The sequence below is a fragment of the Pseudopodoces humilis genome, chromosome 6, assembly GCF_049639895.1.
Source record: "Pseudopodoces humilis isolate 2021_Gansu_Grassland_sample_001 chromosome 6, ASM4963989v1, whole genome shotgun sequence".
Classification (NCBI taxonomy): Eukaryota; Metazoa; Chordata; class Aves; order Passeriformes; family Paridae; genus Pseudopodoces; species Pseudopodoces humilis.
The window spans coordinates 7,318,842-7,344,960 of record NC_142205.1 but is presented as its reverse complement, the minus strand read 5'-3'; the positions used below and the strand labels follow the sequence as shown (position 1 = coordinate 7,344,960).

The window sequence follows — 26,119 nt, the reverse complement described above, 5'->3', positions numbered from 1 at the left end:
TAATGCGGAACAGTCTCTTGTTAGTTTTAGGTGCCTACCTGAGAACCCCAAAACTATGTTCTGTACGGAATGCACTAATTTTATTTTACTGACTTAAATTACAGTGGCACCCTTCTGTAGGTCAAGCTTTAATGTTCCAGTGAGACACAAAAAACTTAATTTGACTAAATGTCAAGGTGTTGTTCAATTCTAGTGCTTTTACTTTTTAAAATAATGAAATGTTGGACCTGAACTATGTCAGTAATTTTAAAATTCTGTGTTGTATATTATTTAAACAACTGAACTGCTTCCTTATTTATTTCACAAGCCCAAAGCAGGTGAAGCATCCCTTGAATTGTGGTGGAGTTTTTGTACAAGCACCTGCAATTCTTATGTATACAATTCCTTGTCCAGTAAGGATATCTTACAGTAGACATTAATCAAGCAATTTTATTTTCAAAACTGTAGCAGGTCCTTTTAGAGTTCTTCCAATAACTGATTTTACTTTTATTTCACCTTCCCCTTAAATATATGCTGTTGTTGAAAGGCAGATTTAAGGTGTTGAAATGATGTTAACCCTCAGGATAAGTGCATACTTGGCTTGCATTTATTTTGTCTGGTTTGATGAAGCACTTGGGGCATGCAGTTTGTAGGAGAATCTGCTGTATCTGTGAACTGGCAAAGTAATCATTTGTAACTAAACTCTGGGGCCCAATTGTGAGCCAATGATGACTTACAACCAGTAGCAGTGGTTAGTTAGGAACATGTAGCAGCACCTTGTAATTTCTAGTCTTTTTACCAATAGTCACTGTAGGTTTTGGACCATAGACCTCTGATAGCAGAGAAGGACATATCAGTGCTTTTACACTGTGTGGAGTCTGTACAGGAGTGTGTTGGCATGCTGTAATGTGTTGCAGATTGGTTGTTTTTTATTCCTGTCCTTATCTGGACTTACAATAAAGCATGAAAAAGAATAAGTGGAGCGGAAAATGGCACATGATGTCTCATCAGTTGTTTCGTCCTTGCCCTTCTCCTGTTCCTCTCCTCCTTTTATCTGTCAAGTAATTGGTTTTGTAAGTGCTTTAGTTCTTGCAGAAAATAGGTTCTGAGGACAGGAACAGGTTCTGTTTGTACACAATGGCACCCTGAAAAAATGTGGAAATTGCGTAGTGAGTGTGTGGAAATAGAGCAGCAAGTGTGAATAAAAGTGTGCAAGTAGGTTGCTCCCTACTAAAAAAGATTCATGCAAGCAGATAATGACTTCCTGACTAAAATGTGAATTTGAGATAATAAAAAGTGTGCTTTTTCCACTGGTGAAGGCAATTGCTAAATCTCGCTAAGAGAAAAAGACTGCTGGTGATGGTCTGGTATCACTGCTAGCACATTCAGGCTTTTTGACAAGAAGTTTAAATTAATGCTGTAGTTTCTTCTAATAGCAGCAGCAGTTTGGAGCAATTCTGAAGTGATCTTGCCTGCACCTTTTGTGCACTTGTGCTGGCACAAGGTTCTGTGACACCGTGTGGTGTACCTCATTGTGAGCTGGTTGAGGATTAAGACCAACTTCTCTTGCCTGAGTTAATGTAGTTAAACCTTATCAGTTTTGTGATACCTTTGCAGTGCATCTGCACAAGCGTCTTGGCACAAGTAGATAAAATAGCTGGGCAAAAGCTATTCTGTAATACAGCTCATGAATGAGGGTTATAAAAGAAAAAAGATTAGCTCTTTCAAAGCTATTTACTGTGCAGCCAAACTGTGCATAAAGACAACATGTAAAGGACGTAGTACACTTCCATTTGTGTGAGCTGCGTGGTGACCAAGTACCTCTCTTTTATGTTGTAAAATACTGGCTGCAGCTTTTTAGTGCTCTGTTAAATGACATGCTAATTTTCCAAGCTGGTGTAATTCAGCCAGTGCGCAGCTCATTTGTATTGTACAGCCTTGTCCTGCACCTGCCTTAAGGAAAATGACTGAGTGACCTGCTGTAGAAGCAGGGAGGTTGTCCCAAGCTTTTGTCCTCAATTTGGGTCGTGTCTCTGGTTGCTCAACTCTACCTCACAGAAGAGAAGTTCCTTGAGCACATTGTGGCTTTCATGGGTTGATGGTAGCACTAAATCAAATAGTTGGTCTCTATTTCTTTGAACTCTCAGAACTTTCATAGAGCTCAGAAGTCTTGGATTTTTCTGTATATTCTGACTAAACTTGTACCCTTTTCATATTCCTGCATAGAATCTCATGTTGGTTTGTGTAGTTACAGCATGTGAGCTGTAAGACTTCAAGGTGTGATACTAAGAAGGAAACAAGCACTGCCGGTCAAGGGCTAGTGAAAGGAACAAGTATAATTTTAAAAGCCCTTCCAGGCATGTGGGGTTTCGTTATTTTTAATTTCTGAGACTTATTTGTGTTGAAAGATGTAGAATTAGACTGACTTCCTCAGAGGAAAAGCCACTGGTCAGACTACTTAACTTAATCCCTTCTTTACATCCTGAGAAAAGGTCAAAGTGTTCCTCCTCACTATTTCATATCCAGTCATATTTGGAGGATATTTGGTAGAGAAACAGAGGTCTGGCATGGCCTGTTCAAACTGAGTCACATCTGTATTAATTAGTATTTGAATTATAAACAATGGCTTCCCTGTGGTTTGGAAAGGATGCTGATAAATTGGAGGAACTCAAATATACTTGGAAACTAGAAAAAAATGCCTTGAAATTAAAGCCATTAATATTAAATGTATGAAGATGAAGTTGTCATTCTGAGAATAATGAGGAGGGATAGCACAGGCTGTGAAGTATTTAATGCAGTACATTGGAGTGCAGAAGAATAGCCAGAATTATTTTTGTTACAGTTGGCTTCTGCTAGCAAAGAACACTTAAAATTAGTGATGTAAATTATAATTCGTTGTCAGCCTCACTTGCATGGCTCTTCCACTTTCTCAGTTCAGACTAGATGTCTTTGAGGGAGTATTTTAATGAAAGAACAGCTGTTAAGATTCAGAAAACCAACTGAAACTTGCAGCACTGTCCTAAACGTTGTACCACATGCTTCCTTTCCTTTTGAACATAGTATCTCCAGCTGCACAAAAGAGATTCTATTTGTGAACAAGTATTTCAAAGTAGAGCCACTTCTTGGCATGAAATTAACATTTCTAACCTCAGGTGAAACTTGTAGTTCCATTGTTTTGCATGTCTATCTTAAAATATGCCATTATTTCCCTGATAAATTCTCCAGAGGCATGAGATCTTGGTGGATGTTTTAACATCTATTCAAAAAGCAGTAGTTGCAAGATGGATGTTTCCTCTTCAGGAAAATGACTCTGTTGAATAATTTGGCCTTATTCTAAGGAAGGTTTCCTTCACACAGAGGGTAGCAGACTTCCCTGTCAAGGTTCCTAGCGATTACAAGCTCTTTTTAAGCATAATCACAAAATACTCATTGAGGAAGCTTCAGGTAGATCGCAGCACAAAGGGAATGAGTGGGGGAGAGTGGAGTGTGGCCAGCCCAGGAGAGCTGATAAACTGGTTCAGTGCCCTGTTACACTAATATCTAGTGGGACTTGTGCCATGTGCTGTATAGATTAAAAAAATCTTCTATAAGGAATTTACAGCCTGACAGGGTCTTCTCAAGTTTGGGCTTCCAGAGGTGGTTAAAATACACCAACAGACACTGTTTCCAAGTGTTTTAGTTTCAGCTATGGAAAGCCAAGCCTATATTGTGAAGGAGATGTGTTACTTACTGTCCTCTTAATCCCTTAGCCCTTATTTCAGTGCCTTGAGCTTTTGCTGGAAGTAGTGGCGCTCACTCTCCCTGTCAGCATGTGATGTCACATGTCATGCTCTTATGGTTTTTGGTCTGAATCTCCAAAGAATTAGAAATTAATTTTTTTGTGACTTAGCAGGATTCTGTATAAACAATCCCAAGTTGCAGAGGAAATACGTCTGCTTTGTCATGGAAGTGAGCACTGACTTCTCCAGAACCTGGTCAGAAGTAGCTGTAAGGACAAGGTTACTGAGTTAGAGAACATTGCAGTTCTCTGGAGGACAGATAGTGTGTGTGAATGTGATCCTGCTTTTTCCACAGACCCCCTGAAAATCAGTTTCAGTGCTTTGCAGCTGTCAAAGGTAAAGTAGTTTAGTCTTTACCTGATGGACAAGGCTTTTGAAGGTGGTAAAAGTACAGGTAATCAAAGAACTTGAACATTCATGAAGAGAACCTTGTTAAAGATGCCATTTGGTTGAAAACTGTAAAAATTAAGTATCAACTGCCACAAAGGATTGCCCTTGATACTATTTTCCTTATAAGCATTAAATATCTTGGCCTGTGTGAATAGTCTTTGAAACATCCCTAGCTATTATGTTCATATTAACTCATCTTGCTGCCCTTTCCATTTGGCTCAGGCTAAATCAGCTGTTTTTTGACACAGAATTTTGTTACAAAAACACATTTTCTGTAGCTACTGTCTGATAGTTGAATAGGTTGTCATTGCCTTTCATTTGGGGAACACTGGAAAGGAAGAATTTGTTGGAAGAACTTATCTTTAAGTCTCTAATTTGTCCATTTCTCCTTCAGGGACAGCTGAAATGTAACTACTGTTACCTAAATGTGTTCCTGTGTTTCACATGCAGCTGGTACCTGATTAAAGTAAACGGTGGAAACTGGCTTTTCAAATGTGAATTCTGTAGAACTGGCAAGTTGCAGACTTCAAATAGTTTGAATTGTACAAATTAACAGCAGATCCAATGGAGATATAAAATTGTGGTTCTGCTGTTTACTTTGAGCCTCTTTAAAAGGAGGTTATAAATGCATCTAGATGGATTTGCAAAGTAAAAATTGAATGGTTTGGCTCATATGCAGATGCTGATAAAAAAATAAGATTAAAAATTTCATTACTGTCATATCCTTTCATCTGTTCTGTTATTTCTTACCTGTGGAACAATAACACCAAGGGAATATTACCACAGCGCAGTGTTTGTCTCTTTGGGGCTCAAGGATATAAAGTTGTCACTAGTACTCTGTGCTGCTATACAAAGAAAAAAAGAAAAGGCTTTGTAGCCCAAGGATGTTTGTTTAAAAATTGACTTTGTATCTGGAAAGGAAGTGTATGTACAATGCTATCTTCTTTGGCTATACACAAAGAACAATGTTCACATAAAGTGTGTTGCTGTTTTTAAAAGCAATCTTCCTCTCCATCCTGAGGTGGTGGTGGGGGAGTGAATAATGACCCTTGGGCTGATGGAGCTATGAGCCACTTATTTATAGCTCCTTTATAGGAGGCTGGATTGCAAGCTCTGTGCTTTGTCTGAGAAATCTAGACCATTAAGAATGCCTTTGTAGTAATATTTTTTAGGTAAATTAGTTACAAACTTGTCTTACTTTGTAGATCCTACTGATGAGGCTTAATTGAAGGCCTTTACACACAAACCTTGCTTTTAAGCATGGCTATTATGTTGTTTCCCACCAATAAGCTGAGATTTAAAAAGCAGTCAGTCTGCTAAAGATGTTTTGATGATAGGAAGGATTTTTTCCAATGGCTTTTCTACTTTGAAGAAACAAAAAAAATTCACTGCATTGATAATAAGAAAATGTAAATGCTAATAAAGCCTGATTGGAACAGTATTCATGGTGGTGAACTTCAAGATCTTGTATATTTAATTTAGATAAAGCTATTCCTGTTCCTTAGTTGAAGATGAAGTGTTTTGCCTTCTAGCCTTAAGATTGAAAATGGAAACCCAACTGCCAGATTGTAATTTCCTCTCTGCTGAAATGAGAATTGGATCAAAGCTTTTTCATTAAGGATGAATTATCACTCTTAATTTTCTAGTTCATTCACATGGGCTGATGTTGTAACTCTTGAAACAGTTTGATACTTAGCAATATATTAGAAAACATAACAAATAATTAGGTGCCAGATCAGCTGTTCAGGAATTTCTTCAAGTTACATTGGAAAACCCCATCTTTTAAAGGTGTTGTTAAGTGCACATATAGAAAAACTAAAACCTGCATGCAGTTTCCTTGAAGTGAATGCTGACTCTTTCTACAGTTAAAACTTCTTTTTTTTCTGATTGATTTCAGTACTCATCTGAGAAGCTGAACAAAAGTGGCAGCTTGTTCCCTTTCGAAATCAATGGTAAGTTCTTCAGAAACCTTAGCTGTGTTTTACTGAGGTAATTGGTATAGCAAGCAGCCTTTCTTTTGTAAATAAGGTGAGGGGGATGGAGCATGCTGCTGTAGAGCCTGCTGGTTTAAGCTGGTCTTTGAACAATACTGGGAAGAGCTGGTTGTTAGTTTTGTACTTGTGATCTGCTTTGCATAGTAAAAAGCCCCTGTAAAACTTTTTTTCTGTTCGATTTCTGCCTTGGTGTGTACAGAGGCACACTAATGCTGTTTTTCATGTTAAACATCTTCAGATTCCTCAACTGGTAGAAATCTTTGTACATCTTATTATATTCTTGCCACATGGACCATCCAGTATGATGCAAACCTTGCCAGTGCCTGCACAGAAGTGTTATTTGCTTTTATTCCCCCTTGGTCCTATTAGAATAAGTTTTGTCTTGCAAAAACAAAAGTTCCAGTTACTGATATGTAAACTTTGTACTGCCTTATTAAAGGGTGGACTTGAAATTTTGCATGTTATGTTTTCTCTGAGCATAGAGGACTCTTATTTGCTCGGTGGGATTCCTCATAAAATGTGAATCTTAGTTTGTGAGAGGTTTCAAAAGGCAAATGGTGCTTTGTCTTAAATAGCATTAGCAACTAGGCAGGTATCCTGGTGGGTGTCTGTTACAGACCACCCAACCAGGATGAAGAGAGGCAGACAAAATATTCTTTTAGCAGCTGGGAGAAGCCTCACAATTGCTAGTCCGTGTTGTTGTGGGGGACTTGAACTTACCAGATGTCTGCTGGAAATACAGTACAGCAGAGAGAGCGCGGTCTAGTTGGTTCCTGGACTGTGTGGAAGAAAACTCCCTGATGTGTGAACTCAGTGAGGGGAGATACTCTGCTGGAGCAGCTGGTTTTGAACAGGGAAGGACTGGTGGTGATGTGGTGGTCAGAGGCTGCCTTGGGTACAGCGACTGGGGGTTGGATCCTTGGAGAAGGAAGGAGGCAGGGATTAGGAGAACTGCCACCTTGAACTTCTGGAGGGCAGACTTCAGCCTGTGCAGGAGGCTGGTTGGCAGCTGGGAGGCAGTCCTAAAGGACAAAGGAGTCCAGGAAGGCTGGATGAGCTTTAAGAAGGAAATGTTAAAGGTGCAGAAGCAGGCTATCTATGCTATGTGCTGAAAGATGAGCCAATGGGGAAGAACATTGGCCTGATTGAACAGAGAGCTTTGGCTGGAGCTCAAGGCTAAAAAAAAAAAAAAAACCAAACCAGGAGAGCTGACCTTTGGAGGGAGAGGAAGGCAACTCAGGAGGACTACAAGGATGTTGTCAGGCTATGCAGGGAGAAAATTAGAAGGGCCAGAGTCCAACAAGAACGTAATCTGACTACTGCCATAAAACACAATAAAAAATGTTTGTATAAATACATCGGCAACAAAAGGAGCGCTAAGGCGAATCTCCATCCTTTACTGGGTGCAAGGAGGAATATAGGGACCTAGGATGATGAAAAGCTGAGGTGCTTAATGCCTTCTTTGCCAGTCTTTAACAGTAAGACCAGTTCTCTGGGTACTCAGCCCCTTGAGGTAGAAGATGGGAATGGGGAGCAGAATGAAGCCCCCATAATCCAAGGAAAAATGGTCAGAGATCTGGTGCATCACTTAGACACACACAGGTCTGTGGGGCTGGGTGGGATCCACCCTAGAGGACTGAGGGAGTTCATGGATGGGCTCACTGAGACACTCTCCATCATTTACCAGTAGTCCTGGCCCCTGGGGAGGTCCCAGGGGACTGGAGGCTACCAAATGTGACACCCATCCACCAGAAGGGCCTGAAGGAGGATCTGGGAGTTTACAGGCCTGTAAGTCTGGGCTTTATGAAAGGCAGGTCCTGCTTGACCAACCTGATCCCCTTTTCTAACAAGGTGACCTGTCTTGTGCATGAAGGAAGGATTTTTTCCAAATAACAGGTGACAGGGCAAGAGGAAACGGCCTCAAATTTTGTACCAGCAGAGGCCTAGATTGGATGTTAGGAAAAATTTCTTCACTGGAAGGGTTGTCAAGTATTGAAACTGGCTGCCCAGGGCATTGGTGGAGTCACCATCCCTGTAGGTATTAACAAGGCATGTAGATGTGGCACTTGAGACACGGTTTAGTGGTAGACTTGGCAGAGCTAAGTTAATGGTCGGACTCTGGTCTTAGAGCTGTTTTCAGACTAGATAATTTGGTACTTCTGCCATGTAAACAATTAAAATACAGCTTTTTTTTTTTTTTCTATATTAAGCTTTTAAATAAGCCTCCTAGCCTGGGAGAAAGCTTCCTAAGAATTTTAAAAAATCAGGTGAGTCCCAGTTAGGAAATTGTCCTACAGTAGATGCTAGGAGTTTCAAACATTAGCTGGATCCCATTGTGTTGGCTCTTTCACTTGCATTGAATTATGGATGGTCCCTGCCTTGAAGAGCTTGCATGCTTAAGGCAAAGCACAGTATGTGGTTGTACCCATCTGAAAGAATGGAGGAGGAAGGACAGAGGAATTCTAATAAAACATGTTTGAATAGGCCAGCTGTCTGCACAGCTAAATGATTTTGAGACAATAGGGTGTTCTTTAAATAAGATCCAAATAAACAGGATAATCCATGACATACTTTGGGCATGGAACATGTACAACTATTTGGGTTTGCAACTTTTAAAGCTACTCAGCAAATCTTTTAGCTGTTGATTACTCTAAAACTTTAGTTTAGATAGTATACCATAAGAATATACTAGTATTCAGTGTTTAGGCTCTCTCTAGGCTCTTAAAATAGGTATATGGGAAAAAAATGGGTATTTTAAATGTTCTTTCTTTAAAGCCAGGATAAGTGAAACTTATTTGGCTAATTGGTTTAAATTAGCAAATTTTCTAACCAAGCATGAAGCACTGTTAGCTGGCCAACAGTTTTTCTGCTTTTCAATTTGCAAATCCAAAGTCTGCTGTAGTTCTTCTTACACTTCATTGTATAATGCAGAGGAACAGCTGTAAAATGTGCAGAATGTTCTCAAAGAAATGCTTCACAAAAGAGTGAGAGGCTGCGCTGGCAGACTGCTTTTAACCCAGCGTTGCCACTTCAGATGAGAAGTTGTGCACTATGTCTGCATTCACAGTAAAACTTGCAGGAGGTTCTTAAGGGATACTTTATGCATTAAATTAAGATTTGCATTTCTTTCTTATATTCAGAGTGTAAGGGGGGAAGGCAGCAGTCTTCAGTCTGATTTAACTTTATTCTAATTTAAAGCTTTTCAGAGCAGAGAATATGAACACCCTTTGCAAGTTTTCTTTAATAAGGTGTTCTTAATAGAAAAGCATAAGAGTTAAATGAAGAAACAGTAGTCTGAAGTGGTTATCCTGCTCTTGCATAAAAAAATAAAAAAGTTCCCTGATGGCTTCTCACATTGTTAATCTGTTTTGGTTGTACCTGAGGTTCACTGTTACACGATTTATTTGTGGTATGTGCTGTGCACTAGGAAACTGTCCCTGTTGCTCACTAAAAAAAAAATTGTAATTATTCAGAATAAAGGAAAAAGTATTAACAAGGTACATATATACTGGAATGCCTGGACTGGTTCCTGATCAAATACTTTGGTCTTTGTGTTTTTTGAATTTTCTGCTTTTTTCTTTAGCATGGAATTTTGCTTAAGAGCTGGGTATTTATGGCTCATCCTTCTAAAGATGATTTTGATGGCTTTACATTAAACTAGGTTTAAAACAAATTGTTCTTTCCCTTTTCATCTTTTACCTGTATCTTTTTCTGCTTTCAGAAGACAGTCCCTGGAAAGCTTTAAATGGGAGTTACCCAATCCAGCCTGACACAACCAGGAATTCAGCTTACCCTTTCCCAGTGTGCCCGTTCAGCACCAGCGCTGCCAGCAATGGCAGTCTGCCGTGGCAGCAGGAATCCTCCAACACGTCCATGGTGTCAGGATGGATAAGCGAGCTAAACCTGAATGAAAACTCGGGTCAGCCCCTGGCACCACCCACCAAGCGCCACTGCAGGTCCCTGTCGGAGCCGGACGAGCTGGCTCGCTGCCGGTCACCCTGGAAGCCCGGCAGCTCCAAGGTTTGGACTCCTGTGTCAAAGAGACGCTGTAACAGCGGCGGCAGCGCTACCTTGCAGCGCTGCAACAGCCATGGAAGTGCCACCTTGCAGAGAAGCACAAGCATCAGCCTGCCACAAAACATCCTGTCCCTAAACAACGTCTTCACCATCACCAGCTTCAACACCTCTCCAGTACCCAGACCTTCCTCTGCCAGCAGCGGGTTTGTGGACAGCAGCGAGGGCAGCACGAGCTCCAGCACCCGCTGGAATTCCGGAGGCCCTTGTGACTTTAACCCAAGGCGCCGCCTCTCCCTCTCCCAGGAGCACATCACCGAGACAGGAAATCTCTTGCCTTCAGCCAACAGCACTCCCACCTCCACACCCGAGCTCAGCCGGCGGCAGGGCCTGCTGAGGTGCCGCTCGCAGCCCTGCGTCCTGAACGAAAAGAAAAGCCGGCTGAAGCGCAGACGGGAGGAGGATGTACGATGGAACAGGCCATCGTTAGACTTTTTTAAAATGACACGGGTGAGATTTTACTTTCCTCAGTGTGGGAAGGCAGCTCTTGCAGAAAGGCTGTTCCTAGATCAGCGGCACTAATTTGTAGTTGTTGCAGATTTGCTTGTGCCCTGTATCTATCACCTTTGGCAGGAGAACAGGTTGCTTGTGCTGAACCTTAATGCAGCTTATATTCTACCTGTAAAACCCAGTTCTTGAAGTCCATTCTACTTGATACAGAATGCTGAGAGAGCTGAAAAAATGCATAAAGCAGAGGCCACAGAAAATGGGCTTGCTTTTTGAAAAGCAAGAAAGCCATGGGGAATGGAGTGGACATGGTAGCAAGAAATTTATACCCACTGCGTACCCAAATGCGATGATTTGAGTAATCTTGGTGCAAATCTGTTTGATTAAGCCTCCCAATAGTTTGAGTAATTTTATAATGCTAAATAAGAGCAAGCAAACCCCTGTATAAATGGATTAACTAAAGAAGCTGCTAATAAGCAGTTGGAAAGTGATAGCATTCTAATATGGCAACTCCAGGTGCTCCAGCTCAATGGAGGGGTGTTTTACTCCAGAATTTTATTCAGAATTCTACTTTCCCTCTCATGAGAGTAGAGGTGCTGATTTAAGAACTAGAAAACTTCAGTTTGTGCCTATACTTTGCACGTAATACAAGTGCATACAATACAGCTAATTTTTTTTTTTTGAGCTTCTTTGTCCACAGAGTTGAGTGCTACAGTTAAAAATGTAAAACTGAATCTAAAATTATAGTCAGAGAACACTTTGTGCTTGTGAATATAACTCTACTGCTTTCAGTAGATATCAGACTTGGAAGGCTTGTGTGGTGGATCTATCATGACTAGTGGTAGTGAGGCAGTTTGCAAAAACTGCAGTGAAATTGTGAGGAAGGGACATAGTTGTGGACCAGTGTCCCTGTATGTGATGCACCGTGCAGAAGAAAAGCTGAATAGGCAACAGTGTTGGCTAAAACATGCAGTTTGTGGTACCCCAGTTATTAGTAGGCTTTACATCAAAATACATGGGGAAAAATACCAGTAAAATAGGTACTGGAACTGTCTGATGCTAACTAATTTATATCCACTTGACTGAAAGTCTCTACTATGACAACTTACCTTTCCCTTGTACTTTTGTGAAACAACTTCCCTATATCTTAAAGTATTTTCCTCTTTAAAAATACAGCATTTTTAGTGAAGCTGTGGGGATAGAACAATCAGTTTATTACTGACAAGGTTGGTAATGGTTCTGTTCTAGGTATGACTAGACAGTGTTCTAAGTTTTGGCTAAGATGCAAGTTTACTGGTTAGCTAATCAGCTCTTACCTGTTTCTGTGTTAATCACTGCTGGGATTAGTTTTCTAATCTAGACCAGAAGTATTATTGGATTTGCCTTTCAACTGCCTGTGTGGTCTCATGACGGTTTCTTAATGTAAAATTTAAAACCTGCCCCTTTTTTGGCTGGTCTCGATGTTTGCATTCTTCAGGCTCTGGAGGTGAGGTGCAATATTTCAGACTACTGAATGGCTTCAGTTGCTCAGGTCTTAATGCCTTTTAAATAATCTATACAGCAGTGTATATGGAGAAAACCTGTTACAACCCATGTCTACAGGAAGTTTTTTGGCTGTTTAGATTTGCTGCAGAATTGTATATGACACTAATATTTAGCCAGTCTTAAATATTTTTTCCCCGTAAGACTATTCTGAAGAGATGATTTCATGAGGAGTAGTTTATTCTGCAATGTCAAGGCATAATGTTTTCTTTCCATGTATTTCAGTAGAATCTTCCTCTTAAGATACTACTGTGTATTTAGTCAAAGGCACAAACTATAGCTTGGAAATGCATCAATTTCCAACCATGCTAAACTTTAATGAAAACATTTATTTAAAAACTAGGCAAGTACTAGAAACATTTGAAGTAAAAATTGAATTAAGTCTAAGAAATATCAGGTTATTTTAGATGTCAGCTTGCTTACCCAAGTTATCATTAGAAGGCTTCCTATCTTACCTTCTCTGCATGCCCCAAGTCCTGGCAGATGTATATGCTTTGGAACTTATATTGTGGTCTTAAGCAAAATTACTGCTGTGCAAAATATCATGAGCTAATACTAGAGAAGGCTTGTTTTGAAGTGTTATACAAGGTGTCCTATATCTGCTTAGAGCTCAGTGAAGATCAGGGCTACCATTAGGGAGAGTTCAGTAAGACCTTCCTTTCATGTATCTTGATGGCTCCTTATTGTTTCCAAAAATACTTTTTCTGTGATTTCAAATTCACTTCCAAGTCAGTTTATGAAAGACCTCTGTTGAAAGCAAGCACTTTTAAGGATTTTTGTTTTAAGCTTTACTGCAAATATTTTGATGTTCTCAAATCTTCCTAAAAAGCTCAATTTACTAAGTAGTTGCTCAAAAGCAGGTCAGCAGTTAGATAATAGTTCTTGTGGAGAACTTAACATGGGTCAAATGATTTATGATAGATCTGAAGGTGATATATTAGAACCACAGCTGCTTGAAGGTGAAAGTTTTGGGGCTGCAGACATTTCTGCCAATGCTCTGGTGTCCTGAGAGGTTGACACAAAGACATGCTGAAGTTGCAGAAAGCTTCTCAGCATGGAATTCTCTCAAATCAGTGTTTATCAGCACTAAATGATATATTTACGTTAGCTTGAAGCGAGGGCTGTTGTATCTGAATGAAGATCTTGAATAACTGTGGTCAGGTGAAACTTAGGAGGCAGAAGGGGATGAAAAGTCTTTTTTGGCTTGATGTGTTTTATTTTGTTGTTTTTGTTTTGATGTTGGTTGTTTGTTTTGGGCTTTTTTTTCATTAGTGAACTGGTTTTTTTTGCTAGTTGAGTTCTGAAAGCATACTTGTTGGTTGCTGCTGTAGTCCCTAATAATTTGATAAATACTAGTGTTAGAAAAATCAAAAGTCTGATTCTGAAAACAAAGTTCCTATTGTCTTTGCTTTTTAAGTTCAGAATTCATTGATGAGAAAATTCAGATTATTAATTTGTGTGGCTGTTCTTAACTTGTCCTTGTTCATGGCTTGCTCCTTCCACTGTTGCATCTTTAATATTCTGATTTATGCCTTTATTTAGAAGAGGTAAAGAAGTTGGGCTGCTCTGAATATTGTAAACTGTTTATTTCTATGTACTTTGACTTTGTTTTATTCTTCCACAGACCTTCACACTTCACTGCACTCCCCCTCTGGTTTAGGTTTTCATACCTTCTTGGGAAGGAATATGCCATATCTTCAATTCTTATGGAAAATGCCACATTAATATCCAGTAAAGTGAGTGATTCATGTATGTAGAAAGAGATTCAAGTGTTCAAGCAGATTGCTGTACACCCCTGCTTAGCTCTCATAGAGTGCTAAATTCTGGAAGGATCTTTTTTTGGACTAGAAGCTGAAAATACCAACTTGTGAAACATCAGACCTTCTAGGACATGAAGACAGCTGTAAAAACAAGTGGAAGAGACTGTAGGAAAAGATAACAAAATACGATAGCAATTTTCAGCCCCTGAAGGCTCAGAATGACTTTCTCCATTCAGTTCTGTGTGCAAGAAGAGCTGTAGGAGCTGTAGCACAGCAGAACGGGGTGTCTGTGAGCGTTTGTTGACCATCACCCCGATCCGGAGCCGGCTGCAGTGAGCGGTGTCAGCCTCCCCCCATGGCCCAGACATCCCGGCACCCTGGTGTTTGGAGATGGCAGAGAGCCTCCCTGGGCTTGTGCTCTCCTGCAGCAAACCCGCTCTGTCTCAGAGCCTGACACAGAATGAGTCAAGGTGGTGTTTAGACTGCTAGCTGCAGTATGAGGAGAGAAATGTTTCTTTACTGAAGTGGAAACTGCTGAGTTTTTTCCAGTGTTCTGCTTCGTGAGTTATGTCAGTTGATCCTGAGGTGCGACAAGGAAAGAGCAGCCAAGAGGTTGCACATGTTTTTTGGTGTGTAAGCAAGTTTTGCTGTGACAGTGAGATTTAATTCTGTTTTAGATCAAACAAAACACTGTAGTTTGAAGTATTTCTGGTGTTCAACATTCTTGTCTTACTCCTCCCCCACTGTGGTGGCATGAGGTTCCAGAAAGTAACAATCCTGGTATCATACTTAAAAATCCCAAGCTACTTGTGTTTTCTGTGAAGTGGTGCTTGGTCTGTTTAAATAGTTAATACCAAATACCTGGCTTTATTCACCTAAGTAATAGTTTCAACTGTTGAATCCTGGGGCATATCATGCATTAATTAACATAAGACCAATAAGACAACACAATGAAGAGTTTTAAGGGCCTCTAAGTAGTCAAATAACTCAGGGACTGAAGTTGTAATTTCCTAGCACCAGGTACTTCTTTTCTTAGAAATGCTTTAAAGTCATCTGGATTTTATACTACTGGATTTTCTTGGTACTGAGAGAGAGCCTAAGTGCCACACCAGGTCAGGCCAAAGCTGCAGCTGGCACCCTGCCCAGCCAGAACAGCTGCTTTGAGGGATGCAGGAACAATGAATGTGCAATGTGATACTTCCTCCAGCATGGCCTGGCTCCAGCCAGTGTGCATCTTGGGGGCTTCAGAGTGTGCTTCAGTGGTTCAAACTCTGGCCACTATTGGTAGAGCTATTTTCTGTTGACAGTCAGCTTTTTTAACCCCATGTCTTGGACCTCCACCGTGTTACACAAGAGTTCAATTTTTGTAAACACTTCTTCATCACCTGCAACACCTGAATGCTTGATTTAGTCTTTCTTGAAGTTTCAGCTCTTCAATAAGCAGAACACTTGGATAACTTTGATCCTTAAAGTAAATTGAGCTAAAATTGTTTTATGATTATTGCCTTTATGCTGCAGATAACAGTGATGTAATGGCTTTATATAGTAATGAGGGTTTCTCACAGGGCGAGTGTGAATAAATAAGTCAAATATGTCAACTTTGGCCAAAACAGCAAAACTAGTATCACTTAGATGTGAGAATAAGCAGAAGGGCTAGATGGTAGTGATTCCCACAGCAGTTTAAAAACATACAAAGCTGAGGTGAATGTTGGGGGTGGATATGTGTCCCTGAAGGTTGGGAAGAGGAGGCACTACTTAATAAAGGGCAGAGCACATCAGCAGTGTTGCAACTGAACTTGGGTCAGGTGGCTGCTGCTTTTATTACAGAGACTTTCCTGGTAACTCCTGGTCTCTATTGTGCAATCTCTGCATCCACTTACTTGTTTCACTTTGTGTGGGCCAGTTTGTAGAAGCCAGTGTGAATAGATACAAGGGTGAGCTATAATACCAATTATTTTATTTAGGTACATAAGTCAGGGCAACAAAATGTGTGGTTGCAGTCTGAAAACTACCAGGCAATGGCTGCTTTTTGCCCTTTTGAGGTTAACTGTAATGGTTAGTATGGGGACAGGTTTATGAATTAGCCATACTGTGACCTTACTAAGCTTAAGCCTTGAGCAAAGTAAATGTTGAAGCTTTCTTCCTGATTCTTTGAATTTTTGTTGTGATTAGTGTAGTGCAGGAGCTGCTCCCTTTTGTCAATCTCTCTCCCAGGTTGCTGTTTTAGCATGTGCAAGATAAAAGAAGTCATATCAAGTCCCTCACTAAGCTCACAGGCTGCCTGCCCTGTGAGTCAGGGCTGCACTGGCTAAAGTAGGTTAAGTGCTGGCTCATGAAGTTCATTCAAATTGTGCTCTATAAATAGTAAGCATGTTGCTTTAAATAGCTTGAGATGCTTATGTAAAGTTTGTGTCTCGTAGCCTCTTGTCTAAATGGGAACAAACAGGTTATTTAGGGTAGATGTAATTTCTGCTTGTGGAGTCAGCAAAGGCTGTTCTGTGCCCTGCCCACGAGTGCAGTGTGATTTGGGGGAGGTCTTTAATACGATTGCAGCACGTAATCACTCACACTCTTGTGATTCGCTTGCAAGATGTACTGCAGCATCTCTGGGTCACAATGTAGGTCTGGTTTTTCTACCTGTGCATGACATGTTGCAATTCAGTGGTGCATTGATGGTGCAGCAATGCTCAGATAAAATAGGTGAGTAGAGGTCCTTGCCCTGTATGTAGGTATCTTGTGCTGCAGGGCACCCTCAATGCCCTTGGGTTTTGGAATATGGTTTGTGGAAAATACAATACAGATGAGTAATGTGTACAGAAGGATTGGGATCAATTAAATGGTAGCAAATGTAGATGTATAATACTAGTTAGTAGTTTCCCTTTAAGACCAAAAAGAACAGCTATGAATGAGACAATTGAGCCAGGAACAGAATTTTAGTTTTTTTTAAAATTTAATACCTATTACCACGGAAGCCTTTAACTAAACATTTGAAAAATAGGACTAATCCTAGCCTATCTTTACTTTGAAAAACACTTCAGGGACTTTTTTAGCTTTTTTTTTTTTTCTCCCTGTGGTGGTAATTTCTGTAAGTGATCATAAAACAAGAAAGCAAAAGATAACATGATTTGTATTTCAAATATCAACACTGTATCAAAATTGCCCAGCTAAGTAAACCAGTGGTTTAAATCCATTTTGTGTAATTCTAGGCATAAACATAACTTATAGCTGGAAATAAATTGTGAGCAGTGGACCTCAAGGAAAATTTTTGTACTCTGCCCATGCAGCATCACCCTATGTGCAAGAGGCTAAAGACTTCAATATTTCTTCAATATTTAAGACTAATCTTGTCCTGGAGGACAATTGTCTGAATGAAAATGAGTACAGTAAGATATTTGCAGGTTGTCTAAGCTTCTGTAGAGTTAAGATAAACTCCTGCTATACCTGCAGGATTTTGAACAATGAAATATAAGTCAGCATCAATCTGCTAGAGGCTGGTAAAGCTGTATTTGTTCGATGCAGATCAATTAAGAGACCAGAGAATTGCTAAGATCAGGAAGAAGTTATCTTTGGAGAGGAACAGGTTATGTGGAAGATAGAAGCAGTTTCTTGAGATGCCTCCTCCTGTGGCATTGACTTGTTGAGCAAACTTCAGTGATGGCCAGTGGCAATCCCAGCACTACTGTCACTGCTGGAAGAGCACAGGTGTTCCTATTCTGCACCTCTGTGCAACAGATGTCTAATAAATTTACAGATATTTTGACTTGGACTGTATGTTAAATTTGCCTCTCTGAAGTTAAGCAATATGCATCTGCTATGTAGTGTGATTAAACCTCCCATATTCTCAAATTAAATAAAAATAATGTACAGTTGAATCACATTTTGCTGTAACTATTTATGTTTGGCTATCAATCTGTAAAAAGCATTTGTGGAAATCATGGCTGAGGAAAGATGTCTTAAATCATCCTGTCTCATTCTCTGTTGATGCATGATTACTTCCCACAATATATTTTTCTAGTATTTTGTCCACTGTAGCCTTTTAAATGCCTCCAGGGATGTGGTTTCCTTAGCAGATAAAAAGAATCTTTTGTGGGAAGCAGAGGCAGTTTTGCCTGAGCTATAAAAATTATTCAGACTCACTTAAGATAGTGTCATGTAGTTTTGGATCTCTTTCCTACTGTCATGGTAGTATTTCATGGAAATAGTCTTCCTGGTCCTCTAGTTAATAAAAACATGTCGTATGTCTTAGTCTCCATCTGAAAGCAACTTCTACAGGAGCAAGAGGAGGAATAGCAGATATTAAATGTGGTACCTAGTGCCTGGGAGCCTGTATCCAGCTATACTTTTCTGCTTTGTGAAAAATTTATAAATGACTGCTTTCTTGGTCAGGAAATATTTTTCTTCATGAGTTGGAGAATAACACATGAGCAGGATATTTGAGGGAGCTCTGAGAAGTAATAGCCAGGGATGAGAGCTTCTTGTAGACCTTCAAGGACTTCAGTAGCTCCAGCTGAGGTGTTCAGCTAAATCTCCATTTCCAGTCAAATATTTAGACTATTCCTTTCCCTAATAGTTAGGTCTCTTAATTTAAACCTCTTCAAAATACTCCAGTAGAACAGGTTAATGAAATTAATATTTTGTTGAAAGTGAACCTTTTTCAGTAATCTTAAGCTTTATTTACCCTACTTTGTAAGCTGTTATACAGATGCTACTTCCTATGTTGAAGTACTTATGTTAGAAATACTCAACTCCTGGTTTCAAAACTAAAAAAAATTCTTTAACATGTATTGCATCAGAATAAAAAGCCTCTAAGTGGGCTTAAGCTCTAGATATTTAAAAGAAACCCAAAACAACCTCCCCATCACAACTTTGTTTTATGCCGTTACAAATCAGTATAGCTTTCTTGTAAACTTCTTAATCATATGTAGCAGCTAGTGTTTGTCTCTTGCTGTGTCCATTGTTTGAGCAGGAACTTGTTTAAATAACAGTAGTATCTTCAGGGGCATATGGAACTATTTTTGGAATATGCATTTGTAGCATAAGTAGTTGGCTTAAGCTTAAAGACAGCTTTTTAACCTTGTCAAAAATCTGTATTTTCCACTGGGCGTTATGTTACTATCTGACAATCAGTTTTGAGTTGAATTTTGTCATTTCAGGCATAGTTGTATGGCTCTTTCATCCTTCCAATCCTAAATAGATGAACTGCACATCTGTTGTGTGAAAGTAACGTAGGAGGTCTCTAAATTTTTCTATTTCAAGAGTGACTTTGTTAACATCAGTTAAAAGGCTTATCTATAATTACACAGTTCCTATTAACACTGTGGTGTTGCAAAACTGATGTTCATTTTCCATCCCTTCCCAGATGGTTTTTAATGTGAAGCATGCGAAAATCTTTATTTTTAAAACTGGGTATTATGCTTAATAACTAGCAAAGGAAAGTAGCAAAATTAAGCTTTAATTTTAAAAATAAGTTCAGGCACTGTACCAGGTGAAAACAGAAGTGTTGAAAACAAAGAGCTGAGAATTTTCACCAAAATGTGTGTAGCAGCAGTGCCTGAGGATGACACTTGTGCCACGACTGACTTTACAGGGCCTTTGGGGAGCAAACATTAGGAGCCTTCTCTGCACTGGGGAGGTGCAGAGACTCAAGTGTGGTTTTTAGTTCTTTAATGTGTTGTGATGAATTTTTGTAGAAGTGAAAAGAACAGTCTCTTAAAATGAAGAATGGCATCAAATACATTTTTTCAGAAGGAGGCAAACACTGTATATAAACCTGTCAACATCGGCCTGTAAAAAAGGCAGGACAGGTCATAACTTAATTTGACAATGGATCTTGTAGGGCTTAAGATCCCAGATGGTGTCAATGGTGTAGAGCTACTGACCTGACTTGTCTGAGCTTTTCATGTAAAACTTGTGGGCTCTATATCCAAGTAACATGTAGCTCAGCTCAAAGTGGATTTAATTGCCAGAGACACTGCCCTGTGGAATTCACTTTCCTTTTGAGGAGTCTATGTGAACCTTTATGGCTGCAGTATATGTATAGATGATGTAAGCTCTAAGGGCTGCCTGGCAGAGCAGTGCCAGCTTAAGAGTTACTGTAGTTATTGCAAGAGAGAGATGTGGGAGACTAGCAGCAGACTGGGGTGATGAGTTTGGGTCCTCTGTGCTTGATTGTATAGCATCAATTAAACTGAGAGGGATGCTTGAATTTCCAAGATTTTCAGTATTTTCTATTTTCCTTAATAAAAAAAAAATTGTTTTGCTCAAGTAGAAGCATCTCTGATAGCAATTAATGTTTGCTCTATCAATTTCTTGAACTTAACAGTTCAGATAATTCTGCAATTCAATGAAGCTAGAGAAAAAGGTATGTGTAGTTAAATATGAAATGAGATGTTGAAACTACTGCTTCTCAACTTCTTCCCAGTTATTTTTGACTCTGGGAGTCTAATTAAGACTCCCCCTGCCCCATCCAATAAAGTGTTTATTGAGAACTTGAATTAATTTTTTTCTGGTAAGTTCTGTAGGTGGAAAAAAAGTAACTTAAACTGTATCCTTTTTTGTTCTGCATTTCAGGCCCTGCTTCATCACTGGATGCTTTACTTTCCTTGTGTTTTACATATATGAAGATGTGCTGTGAAACACTTCACGACCTCTATTGTGTAATTTTAAGTTTGGGTTCTCCAACTACTTGAATTTTTGTTGTTTAAGGATGTCCTTAAGCAAATGGCAGTATGCAAGGCACTGGTATAAAGCATTGTCTTCCCTGAAGCTGTGCTTTTCCTGTGGTCACTCTGCAGCATGTTAATGTCGTGCATGCTTTGAAATTATGGAGGGTTTGGTTATAGAAACCACTTTAGCATTTGTTTTTCCCTTCCTTGCTCCCCTCCCCTTGCCACCCCTGTGGTTTGAGTTTTGTATGAGGAGGACTCAGAGGAAGGGAAGCTGAATTCCTTTTCCTTGTTTTCGTCTTTCAAATACAATGGTGATTACAATGTCTGTATGAAACAGGCATTATATTTTGGTAATAATGTTTTGTCTCAAAGCAAGTGAGTCATCTTCTGACTACCAGGCTTCAGAATATGACAGTCCTTAAGAACTTTCCATATGAGGAAGCAATAACAGATTTGTGGGATGGCTAATGAATCATGGATAATTAGTGTCCTGGTCCTGCTAAACTTTAGCATCTGACAGGTATTTTTACTTTTTGTGGGGTGGTTTACAGAAACATTCTCTACCCAGTTTATAATTTGATCTAATATGTGAAACCTTTAAATGCCAACTTTTTATGTCATGGTACAAAAATTATATTGAATTGATATCACAAAAACAATAGAATTGATCTCACAGGATTACCTTCCAGACCTTTTTTATTTGCTTAGTTCTTGTGAGTATATTTTAGGGCATCACAGATTAAGCTATAATCTATTAAAAATGAAACTGTAGTCTATTAAAGAGCAATTATTGTTATAGTGAGGGGGACAAGTGATATATTTTGTATTATATTATTGGTGTGCATGTAGTATGAAGCATCTAGCTCCATACTGATTTAGATGAGAAGGATCCTTGATATATCAAAGACTATGTATTTTTAGCTTAGTTCAAAGTACTACAAATAATTACTTCAGTAAGCCAGAAGTTTCCAGTTACCAGTATTTGGCTTCTTCTGAGAGTAGCCTGGGGCATTTAATCATGAGAGCTCACACTTGTGGGAGAGTCCTGCCATTGCATTTGGTATCTGCTGAACATGAGTGGTCTCCAAATCCCTGCTATTTTAGTGTATCTGCTGTTGTTCATATATAGCTGTGTGCCTGCTACAAAACTAATGAAATTCCTTTGATAATTGATGATTTTTGACACTAGAGCTGTTAGTCTTTGTACCTTGTCCAAGGAACAGCCATTTTTGAGAAGGAAGGCCTTTCAAAATAGGTGTTGTAGAACAAGAAAGATTTTCCTAAGAGCTCCAGGGCACATTTGAGGCTTCTTGTATAGTCTGACTTATGGTGAGCAGCTGTTCATATTGATGACATATCCTTCAGGCAGGACCAGCAGGTCCTGTCTCAATACCTTCAGCTTCTACCAGTCCTGAATTCAAGCATGCTTTTAATTTTTCCAGTCCTGTTTTAGTAAATAGGCCCAGTTGACTGAGACTTGATTTACTCTGGTACCAGTGTAAGTACCTGAGGATTAATCTGCAGTTTGCCAAGTTGTTGGAGATAATGCTTAAATTAGAGAGTTAAATTTGATGCTTTTACCTCTTCCTGCCATGAACAAGATGAGTATCTAGGTAGTTTAAAAGAAGGGGAGGGAAGGGGGTTGGGAATTGCTGTCAATTTAGGGCTCTGTTTCAGGTGCATCTGAATTTGGATAATCCAGATCTTGTGTGAGTCCCCCTTCATTATGATGAAAAAGATCCTTTACTTATAGCTGTAATTTCTAATTAATGGAGTCCTTAATTTGTTAGAAAAAAACTTATTAGATTGAGCAGTGTTAGAGGGGGAGCATTTTTTTCCAGTCCTGCTCCTTAAAATGATCTTGCTGTCATGAACAGATTTAAGTTTCCTGTGCTGAAACATAACTGATAACTACATTCCAAACCGGAGTTATACAGGTCATAAAGTTTGTCAAGAAGTGGCCTTGTGGGTTTTTCTAACCACAGCAGAATATTTTCTTGACGTAGTTATTTTTCAAAGACAGATGACTGTTTTTCTTACCTTGGACATTGTTGCCTGAAGGGGTTAGTCTGATGGTTTGACACAGGGTTTGGAGAACCTCTAGTCTCTGCCTCTGATACTGTTGAATTTGGATGCTATTCTGCACAGCTGTGCTCTTTGGAAAAAAAGAGTAAGGTTCTTGAACTTGAAAAGCTCCTTCAGTAACAGGCCTTGAAAAAGGAAACCTTTGCACATAAGGCGTTTTCCTCTAGGATGAATCTTGCATGGTACGAACCTAAAGTATGGAACTGTTCTACTGGGAGTCAATATTTTTTTTTTACATGGCATTTAAGCATCTTTACAAATTGCATGCCTGTGTTTACTGGGAATTAGCAACCCAGCATGATGTCTGTTGGCTAATTTCACATGGTCTAAAAACCCTTTTTCCCCTAAATATTGCCAACTTCTTTCCCTGTTACTGTGTCTGTGTGTTCCTGCATGTGCTTATGTTTTATAAGGATGTTATGGACTACTGCTTGCTGCTGTAAGCTCTCTCTTTTGGAGGGAGGAAGCAGAACTGAGTGTTGGAAGCAGGAGTAGTTCTTTCTCTATTACTGTGTGAGAACAGGACATGTGCAGAATTAAGTAGTTTACACAGCTACTCCTCAGGTTCTGCTTCATGTACATTGCTGTTCTGCAAGTTCCTTTGGCTTTGCTCTGAGTTATTTCTGCAGCTCTGCTGCTTTCTTTTTTTCAAGTTCTTTGGTCTGGTGTCAAAATCCTGTTTAGATCCTTGTAGAGAATAACTTTCTAGAAAACCAGCTGTCCTTTCTGGTGCTGAGCATCACTAAGTCCTGTTCCACTTTCATTATGGCAGTAAGGAATTTTCTATTACTCGTAGCAGAAAAATCCAGTGGAACTGAGATTTCTGATCCTCTTGTGTGGTGGCATGACCCACAGTTAGTCCTATAAATACACTGGGCTATTCTTAGGCTACTGTAGAAGCTGTCTTATACAAAACATTCCCTGACTAGGTAGGCTTGGGATCTAGTGACCCTGATGTTAGCTGGATTTTGTAGCCGTGGCATATCTGAGAACCGGGGCTGTGAATATCCTGCAGTATCTGTGAAGCCCTGTGAACATCTCCCCATCCTCTCTTTGCTCCCAGACACACAGGACATTCTTCTGCTAATGTGATCAACTCTTTTTATGGCTTGTACTTGTATTTTTTTTTTTAGTGAATCTGCTTCTGCAATCAGTGACTGTGGTTTTCAATCTTTAACGTTACCATATTAAATTGAAACCCACTTAGCATAATTCTGACTTTTTATGTTTTAATTCATATTCTGAAAAAATATGAAGACCTCTGGGGAACCATGAGACAAATTGCACGTGTGGCAGTCAGCAGCTAGAGGATGGTGGCAGAAGGGTGAAAACTTCCCAACTGTCTGTTCCCAAGCAGAATTTGGGGATTTCTTTCTTTTTTTTTTCATTGCCACTGTCAGCAGTTTGATAGTCTGGAAGTTAGTGCCTTAAAGCTGTTGGTTAAAAAAAGCATGCTAGTGTACTTCAGGAGGGGATGCCAGAGTTTGAGGGGGAAGGAAGGAATGTCCTCTGCAACCTTTTTGGTGTATGCTCTATGAATAGCTCTCAAAGCCTGTCTCTTCCAATTATTAATTCCCTGAGCAGCACTATTTGTAAAGCTTATGTTCTTGAGATGGCCTTTGGTTTCAAATGTCTATTTAGGCATAAATACTATTTTTTTCTTCAGGTATGAGTCTACTGATACATGCTGGATCTTCTGCTTTAGGAGTTCCTTATGCACCTGTGAAATAACTTCAGTTAAGATTCCTGTTCTCCTGAGTAGTGATGAAACCAGCTGCCAGTTGCACAAAGCAAAAATCAATATACTGCCAGGTTCACCACAAGTAACAGCAGCAATATGAGGTGTTTCTCTGTCCTACAGTAACTTGTGGGAGTAGCAGGAACTGTGACCTAAATAGGAAGGAGATTCAAACTAGTGCTACAACATATTGTCTGCAGTGTAACAAGTGACAGGTTTGGGACACTTTGAGTTTCTCCTCTGTTTATCTAAAAACAAAACAAAACAACCTTTTTTGCTTTGATATCTTACAGGAGATGTTGCAAGCAGTGCTGCTTGGCTGATTTAGCTGCTGTCATACTGCAGGGTGGTTTTTTCTTCTCTTGTGGTGAAGTCTTTCCCCTGCTGTGAAACAGACTTCATCATGTCTTCCATGGGGGATCATTTGATCTGTATGCATTCAGACTGAGGGTCAAGTCCAGTTTTGTAATGGTAATATGGTTTGTAATGCATATTAGTGGTTTTACCTTTGGGTTACAGCAGAAATGACTTGGTCCTTGAAGTTCATGTTTGGAAACTGTAAACTAAAGGATTACAGAGAGGAAATGAAGGAGGGGCAGGATGTTGAAATGCATTTTTAGTGAACAGTCGTATTTGTAATAACCTCTAATCTGTAAGAACAAACCTCAGTGGAGCTGTTAGTGAACTGTGAGTGCTGCTGTTCACTCCCTTTGCTTTAAACCTCCTTCCCCTTCTACACGTCAATTCCAAAGCAGTTATATTTAAATTCTTTAATGTGACTCATACCTACTTCGAGTTTTTTTCTTCTCTCCATCTGAGAAGGTTTTGTGTACACAGAGTAAGGCTACTTTCACCCTTCACTGGCTAGCTTGTGGTCAAAATATTTTTCTGTGATCTATTTAAATGTGTCCTGAGATTTATGATAAATTCGTTCTTGTGTAACACTCCCCACCCTGCTAGTTTCTCTTCCTTAACCTTCTTTAGGCTTACGTACTCTGGAGGCATCAATTTCCAAGAAGTGCTAACCGTCAGATGTATAGCCAAGCTGAAGCCTCCTGTTGAAAGAGATTACACAGGTTCCTGTGCTTCAATAGCCTATAAAAATCAAGTGAATATTGCACAAGTTGCTGTGGTTTGGTTTGTTTTACTTTTAGGATTAGAACATGAGCAGCATGTAACACTGATTTTTATTGGAGCTGAATTTTATTGTTCATTCCCAATATGGTTGGTTTCTGTTAGAAAGCTGCCATGAAGAAGATTGTGAGTGATTTCTTAATCTTTTCTTCATGGCTGATCATATCAGGTGTCCTTATCAAGTGTTTGTGCCCTGGAGCTGGTACTTCAGCTCTGCTTTCCAGCTGATTCCCCTTCAGAGTGCCTGCTTAGAGAAAGTTACTGCTGATTGTCTCTTTTGCCATGCTAAGTAAACCAGGCTCTGCTGAAGCAGACTGTGGGCATTGCCTACCTCTGACTGCTTTTTTTTTCTGTTTGCTTTTATTCTCTCTCCTTTTACGGCTGTTTTGTGTTGGTGACTGCAGTCACTTGTTTTTCTTGTCCTGCTCTGACCCTTCGAACTGATTAATTCCTTGTGATGCAGTTGGATGGTGTGACCTTGTGCTTTTCTATAAATGTGCCCATGATATCATTTCAATCAAGTTCATGA

General features: G+C 39.6%; 1 protein-coding gene across 3 annotated transcripts in view; it reads left to right on the top strand.

Moving 5' to 3' along the window:
• Nucleotides 1-26,119, top strand: part of FAM53A (family with sequence similarity 53 member A) — a 68,959-nt gene that overhangs the window by 21,228 nt on the left and 21,612 nt on the right. For 2 of the 3 annotated variants that reach the window (XM_088056935.1, XM_005517905.3), the window contains exons 3-4: nucleotides 6,046-6,100; nucleotides 9,864-10,666. In XM_088056935.1, the coding sequence (XP_087913061.1) occupies nucleotides 6,046-6,100; nucleotides 9,864-10,666 (858 nt within the window). The remainder of the gene's footprint in view (nucleotides 1-6,045; nucleotides 6,101-9,863; nucleotides 10,667-26,119) is intronic. The other variant, XM_088056936.1, reaches the window with a different exon arrangement.